This window comes from Hordeum vulgare, chromosome 3H, assembly GCF_904849725.1.
Source record: "Hordeum vulgare subsp. vulgare chromosome 3H, MorexV3_pseudomolecules_assembly, whole genome shotgun sequence".
Lineage (NCBI taxonomy): Eukaryota > Viridiplantae > Streptophyta > Magnoliopsida > Poales > Poaceae > Hordeum > Hordeum vulgare.
Genome location: NC_058520.1, coordinates 14,704,077 through 14,711,346, shown reverse-complemented (window position 1 = coordinate 14,711,346; position 7,270 = coordinate 14,704,077). Strand labels below are relative to the sequence as shown.

Genomic DNA, 7,270 nt, shown 5'->3' with positions numbered 1-7,270 from the left:
GTAGCATTTTTGAAGCTCTGTCACCACAAAGAGGAGCTTCTCGTTGCATGACTGCAACGGGTCCTAAGAACGGTTTGAAATAGTACAAGGCAGCAATAGGAAAAGGAAGATCATATTTTGTTGCTCCCCATTGACTTGTTTTATGCAAATATTGTAGAGTCAAACTGAAAAAATATTTATCTCAAAAATCCTCGTTGAGGAACTACTGGCATTTAAATCATAACATGTGACAAAAAAGTGCAAGTGTTAGCATACCTATTGGTAGTATCTTTCTGCCAGTCCTCTTGCTACCTGGAATACCACATAATACTTAGTTTAAAAATCAATGCCGTTTGTCTTTTTCCAAGAAATATTAACAAGTGACCCTAGAATATTTTGCGGAAGAAATATATGAAAAATGTACATTGCAATATTGTGAAGAGCACGCACTGTATATGTGACATTTTAAATACTGCTTTTGATACAATAATATAAAATCGATGCCCGGATAATTATGGAAACACTAATCTGGCAGTGTTTATCGTTATGTACATGAAACTCATTATCATAGGTGTTGAATACCTATTTGTGTATGTATATTGTGTCGTAGGCTCACCTCCTAGTTCTTTGTATAGTTGAGATTAAGACCCATCTTGTACCTTATATATACGTGCCTAGTGCACCCAATCAGTATATTGAGAGTTGCACAGTCCAAACCTAAGTCTCTACATGGTATCAGTTTCCTCCACGTTCCTAACCTAGCCGCCGCCGCCGCGCCCTCCATCGCGCACCGCCGCCACCACAGCCGCGCCCTCCATCACGGGCCACCGCCGTCGTCGCGCACACCAACGCGCAACCGCCGCATCATCCACTTCCGCCACCCTCACCCTTACCACCCGAAGCCGCCGATCGCCCGCTGCCATGGTCTCTCTGAGTTGCTCGGCCTCCTCCGGCAGCAATCCGTTCGTCGGCCCGGACGTCCCCCTCGTTCGCGATTTCAACATCTTCGACCGCGTTCCAGTGATCGTTGATTAGTCCACCGCCTCCTACTCCGCCTGAAAGAGGTACTTCTCTTTGGTGTTCCTTGAGTACCTGCTCCACAGTCACATCGATGGCATCGTGGACTCCCGTCTCATGGTGAATGACGAGGACTGGATGACCCGCAACGCCACCATCATCCGCTGGTTCTACCTCACCATCTCCAAGGACCTCTTCCACACCGTTGTATGCGACGATGATAACGCTTACGCCGTATGGACCAATCTCAACGGCCTCTTCACCGACAACAAACTTCAGCCCAAGGTCCTTCTTCACGGCGAGTTCTATGGGTGCAAACAACTTGATTCATCCATTGATGATTTTTGCATGCGCCTCAGAAAGCATGCCGATGAGCTTCGTGATCTGGGCGAGACGATCCGCAATGAGCTCCTCATCAGCACCCTCACCGCTGGTCTCAATGATGAGTTTGGGAACGTCGCCTCCAACCTTACTCTCATCCCGGAGCCTACCTTCGCTAAGGGGTTGGCGTACCTCAAGCTCAAGGAGAGGCGGGTGAAGATGGAGCGGATACGGGCCACGCACACGGCTCTCACCACTGCCTCCCGCGACGGACTGGCGTCGCCTGCACCTCAGCCGCGCCCCCACGCAGTAGCCGAATTTCCCACAGGCATCAGATCCCTTCTCACAGCAGCAGCAGGCTCCACCTAGTAACAGCCGTCGCCGCGGTGGTCAGTGCAAGGGGTGCCATCAGCAGCAGCCGAGCGACGCTCAGGGAGGAGCAGCCCGTCCACAGTAGCAGCAACAACCGGCTCCGTGGTATGTCAGGCAGAACCCATGGTCCGGCTTCGTGCATGCTTACTCCATGTGGGTTCCACATGTGCCTACTCCCGTCATCATCGGTCCACGATCTCCCTCGCATCAAGCGTTTTACGCCACACCGCAGCCCTACGTGGCGTCGTATGGGCCTCCCTCTCCTTTGGACAGCTACCGCAGCCAGGAGGGCTGCCGCCGCTCTCCATGACGACCCGCCACAGCCACCGGCTCCCGCGCTTCCCAAGCGGCCTGGGACCCGGCCTTGCTGGAGGCTCTACACTCCTCTTCTACACCGTCCAACTACACCGGCGGTGGCGACTGGTACATGGATACCGGTGCTACGGCTCACATGGCCGCTCATCCCGATACTCTCCACACCTCCTATCCAGTCAACACCTCTACTCGTATCACCGTCGATGCCGGTTCCTCTCTTCCCATTACCCATATCGGACATGCATTTGCTCCTTCTACATCTACGCCACTTTCTTTATCTAACATCCAAGTTTCCCTTGATCTTATAGAAAAACTTGTGTTCGTTCGTTACTTAACACGTGAAAATCATGTTACCATTGAATTTGACATGTTTGATTTCTCTGGCAGTGGATGTGAATGGATGAGCAGTCGCGGTCGGTGCCGATTGATGGGTAAGGGAAGACCTTCTTGGAGGTGTTGATTGGTACCGGCGTCTCGGAGTCTACGAGCTTGGTGGGTGTTCTTCGGTGGACGCAATGGTCGCGAGGCTTCTCCGTTTTCGGTGATCCGCTGTTGTTGGCATTTGTTTCTTTGCCTCTTTCTTTGTTGTTTCTTTTGGGCGTGCATGTGCTGTTTCCGCTCCAGCACCTATCGTTGGATGTACCGAAAGTGGTTGCTTTGTAATACAAAGCGGGGCGAAAGCCTGTTTCGAAAAAAGAAAAGATCTGGGACGAAGTTATGAGTGGCTGCAGATCAGCAAAAGTTCCCACGGAAAATGCTCATTTTCCAGAGGACTTCTTAGATATATGGAATTATGGAAGGATGACCATGGATCTCACACTAATGGAGGTGCATATATATAGATGCCCTGAACTCTCGGGCAGATGCACGGTGGCCCAGTGGGTGCACACCAGGTTCTACACCGAATATGGCTATACCTAACTCATTGCCCGACTCAAATCTTCACCACACATCTTCATGCACATCACATCAGCTAGTACACATGATGTCACATCTGCATGTCCACTCTCTTTCTTCTCTCTTCTCTTTCCGAAACAAATCCATCCATTTTATTTCACCTTTCCTAACTTAAATCATTTATATCTTCTAAACCAATATTCCGATTTCAAAATAAATTAGTTCACTATAATCATGACGCAAAGACCTTTAGAATAAGAATAATATTGAATTATTATTTTGCGAAATATTACATTTACCTAGCCGGTACTTTGTATGAAAAGTTTGAAGAACTTTGTGGTATAGTTCAATAAACTTCAGGAGTTCAAGAACTTTCTGAATACTAGGTCTGCACTTTGTCAGAAATATTGAAGGACTTTGCTAGAAAATCTTTTTGGAACTGAAGAGCTATATAAACAGCTTGTCCGAACTTTGCTAGAAACAGTGAAGAACTCTTCACTCAAATTTTTTAAACTAGTCCAAATATATTCAACATCGGTCTTGTTATAAAGGTCTTTGCGCTAGAGGTTCAAATATATAAAAATAAATAAAATTGAAATATCGGTTTAGAAGATATAAACGATTTAAGTTTATAAAGGGGTAATGAAAATATGGATTTGTTTGAGAGAGAGAAGAAAGAGGTACAAGCAACCTATTGATTTGACCTGCATGCCGGATGGATGGACCTGATATGGGTTGTGCGCGCAATGGGCTAGACAAAATCCGCGTCCGTTCTACACAAGCGACGAGCACCCTGATGGGTGGCGGGTGTTCCGCTCGTTCGGCAGGAGGTGCATCATCACCGCGAGCCCCCGACTGATGATGGAGCCGTTCGTCAGGGCGTTCCTCGGCGCCGACAAGGTTATCGAGACGGAGCTGGAGGTGGACAGGTTCAGGAGGGCGACATGTCATCAGAAAACATGTTCGGTCTTGTAAAGGTACATACGTCAAGCGGGTTTGTAGCGGGATCATACAGGCTGCCACGTTGTCAACAATAAATGTAGCCGGCATGTAACGGGCAGCCATGATGACCGCTTAAGAGCATCTCTGGCCGTTAGGCGTCCTAAGGGCCAAAATAGCGTTGCGTGAGGGTTAACCGACAAGAAAAACGGTTTGGTAGGGCTTGGTTCCTAGGCGGCCACTAAGAAGAGAGATAAAAGAAAGTAAAGATTTTTTTTTACATGTACATGGTGGACCTAACAAAGAAAGGAAGGAGAGAGAGAAGAGAGATGCAGGTCGGTGGGGTTTGTGCATGTAAAAATAGCGTCGGTCGTCCCCAAGCGTCCTTCGGGGGGCGGGTTCAGCTTGGGACCGCCAGTGCTTGTTTTAGTCAAATCCGTTAAAAAACGACGTCATGAAGCACGACTGAACGATTTTTTTTAGCGTCGACAATTAAAACATCGATTGAGAGGGCGTTTTGAGGACGCGGGTGAAGATGCTCTAAGTCGCTGGCGCCCGCGTTTGTGTTTGCGGACAGCAGCATCCCGCCCCGCCTAATCCTGACCCCTACCTAAACACAGCCAAATTATGATGATCTATCAATTCGATCACCGTTTTCAGGAACTTCATCTGCCATTCATCTGCCAATTCAATCAGCGCCGATGAATTTGTTTTAATTGCGTCTATGCAATCAAGCTGCAATACTTGATTTTCACAACAATGCAATGTAGAGTAGAAAATGAAACGCTCTGTTTACCTGGATGAGCTGTTGCGTTGGTTTCTTGGGTGGAATTTGAGCAGAGGTTCCCGTCGGGGCAGGCGCACTGGAACGCAAACTGATCGAACCTGCACTCCCTGCCGCTCATCTGCCTGCATCCATCGCAGTCCCCTATCGGCGCCAGCAGCTTCAGGAGGAATCCATCCCTGATCAGCCGCTCGTAGTGCTCATGAGGTCGCGCCATTCCTCGGTGCACCGGCACGCTCACCGAGCTACAGTTCCTCGGAACCCCCTGCGGCGGCGTGCCGCCTTCGCCGTCGTCCCATGAACCGGAGATGTAGGCTCCCATCGAGTGATTCGCGCACCGCCGCGGCAGGCTGAACTCACGAGGCACGGTGCAGTTGTAGAAGAACACCAGACGCTTGTTGGCGACGCTGATGTTGAACGGGAAGAGGGCGAGGCTGGCCGACACGTTGAAGTCGGGGACGGGGCAGGCCCTGTCGCCCACGAAGGAGGTCTGCACGGCGGCCACCATGGAGTTGTTCTCATAGGATATGTCGTTGATGCGGAACAGGTGCTCCCTGAACGTTTTCCTCACGTAGGCACCAGCATGACCAGTGCTGGTGTCGCAGGTGAGGTCGAAGGGCGGGTAGCCGCAGTAGAACGGCTGTGCGCCGGCGAGGGAGAAGGGGTACCTGATGGTCAGGTCCCCGCATGACCTCGGCGTGCAGCTCCCGTTGCTGCCGGTGGGTGTAACTGTGCGCAGAAATAAGAAGGCGAGCGGGAGCAGCAGCGGCATAGGCATGGTTTTCACCGAGGAAGAGGGAGGCAATTTGCATCTACGTGCAGGTGCAGCTTGTGTTGACATGGCTACGTGCTATACTTCTACGAGCAGCAAAGGAGGCTAGTGCATGCCTACGTACCATGACTCGTATCTGCCATGGCATATCCATTCCATTCTCAAGGTGGAGCATGCAGAAGGGGCCATCTTTTGGCTATCTGCCGCTGGAGCTGGACGGAATTCTGGGGATCATCTTTTGGCCATATATGTTTACTTTTCTCCGGTCAGATCTTCTGGCCATGGATGTTTACTTTTCTCTGAGCCGCAACCGGAGCCGGATCCGTTGGGCTGCTATTCATTCCGGCGTTGACTTTTCGGTCGAGTTTGCCCGTCAGAAAACAGTGCGCGAGGTCTTGGGATGTTCGTCTACAAACTGTGCACTGCATCGATGTTTCCATTATTGTCGTTTTCTTTCATTTCAAACAAGATGATTCTCTTGTTTTAACAGGTCACCGTTTGTAAAAGAGTTTCAGTGTGAAGCTTGAATATGTGTATGAGGCTTCTTTGACCAATTGTATGGTTCAGAATTCAGAGAAGACCTGGGACGTGGGGAACACATCGCCCCTCGACCATCGATCACTGGATTAGCATCTCGACACAAGATGAAGAAGAACAACAAGAAGAAGAAAGAGAAGGCATCCGTGGCTGGGAATGAAGAAGTTATGCCCAAAAGGCCGAGGGGCAAGACCACTTTGAAGATAGAAGAGAAGCGTGATTCGACATCCTTCGCCTTGAAAGAAACTTTACAAGTCATGATGACTCCAAGAGAAGTGCGAGGGAAGAGCAGGAGGAAAGAAAAGGAGGACCAAATAAAGATATACTTGAATCTCCAAATGAAAAAGTTTGTCATAGAGGAGGCCGCCAAAAGGAGGAAGTTTCACATAAAGGAGGCCGTCCAAGCAAGGAAGCTCGCGATCGAGGCCATCATTGCCAACATCAAAGCAAAAGAGGTGCCTCACGTCCCTGTTATTAATAATTTTTTGGTGGTTGTTACGCCCGTAAAGCAATATGATCTGCTGATTTTATATGCTACTAGATTCATGGATAAGATATACTTGAATCTTGTCTTGGTGTGCATTGTTGACGCATCCAACTTTCTGATTTTGCTAACTTGCACCAATACTTTTCGTCAACGGACATACAACAATAGATTAATCCAACGGACATAGCAAGTTACACATTCTTCCACACATTGCCACAATCCTCTAGGTTATGTATACCTGGAAAATAAGCATCTATCACTACTGCAATCGATATAGTGCCAATAACCGTCGACGAAGGCTTTACCGACTGTCGCACTCGGTAAAGGACACCCGGCGTACACCCTTCAGGCAAACAGGAAATTGCCGGGAGCTAGGGCACGGACACTCATAACCGGCTCTCGGCAAAGTAAAGTAGCTAAGGGACCACAATCCTTGGCCGTCCGTTGCCACGTGGCACCAACCTGACATATGGGTCCAGAAACATATGCCGAGAGTTACTCTCGGTAAAGATAGACAAGAGGAAAGTTTCGAAATCCATTAATGATCTATTAGATTTAGAGGTAGATAGGGCCCTTGATATTATTCGGAATTTGTCTGCGGTAAAACATATGCAAGAATCTGAGATTAATGATCAGGGGGGTCTTAATTCATTGTGTGGTAACTTGTTATCCTTGGAAGAGTCTGATATAGGAGAGGATATTTGTCTAGATTCTAGTACCATTATTGAAAATTTTGATCATGCCAAATCACAATCACCTGGTTATATGGACCAGGGACTTGGTGATAAACCAAAACGGTCCTGGCAACGAAAAGTGTATCCGGTTTCGGCGGTCCACAGGAGTACTCGGT

At 48.8% G+C, this 7,270-nt stretch overlaps 1 protein-coding gene across 1 annotated transcript; it reads right to left on the bottom strand.

Annotated features, from left to right (window-relative positions):
• Positions 1-4,446: 4,446 nt before the first annotated feature.
• LOC123441361 (LEAF RUST 10 DISEASE-RESISTANCE LOCUS RECEPTOR-LIKE PROTEIN KINASE-like 1.2) lies at positions 4,447-5,502 on the bottom strand. The gene is made up of 2 exons (XM_045117831.1): positions 4,637-5,502; positions 4,447-4,520 (listed from the first exon to the last, which is right to left on the bottom strand). The coding sequence occupies exons 1-2, from the start codon at positions 5,463-5,465 to the stop codon at positions 4,447-4,449; spliced, it is 903 nt and encodes a 300-aa protein (XP_044973766.1). The 5' UTR covers positions 5,466-5,502.
• Positions 5,503-7,270: the final 1,768 nt, after the last annotated feature.

What these genes read in the sequence shown, in the direction of transcription:
- LOC123441361 (XM_045117831.1), bottom strand. Translation starts at nt 5,465, where the DNA reads ATGTCAACACAAGCTGCACCTGCACGTAGATGCAAATTGCCTCCCTCT. An exon ending in CAACGCAACAGCTCATCCAG is followed by an intron (nt 4,521 to 4,636) that starts GTAAACAGAGCG and finishes TTGAATTGGCAG; the next exon opens with ATGAATGGCAGATGAAGTTC.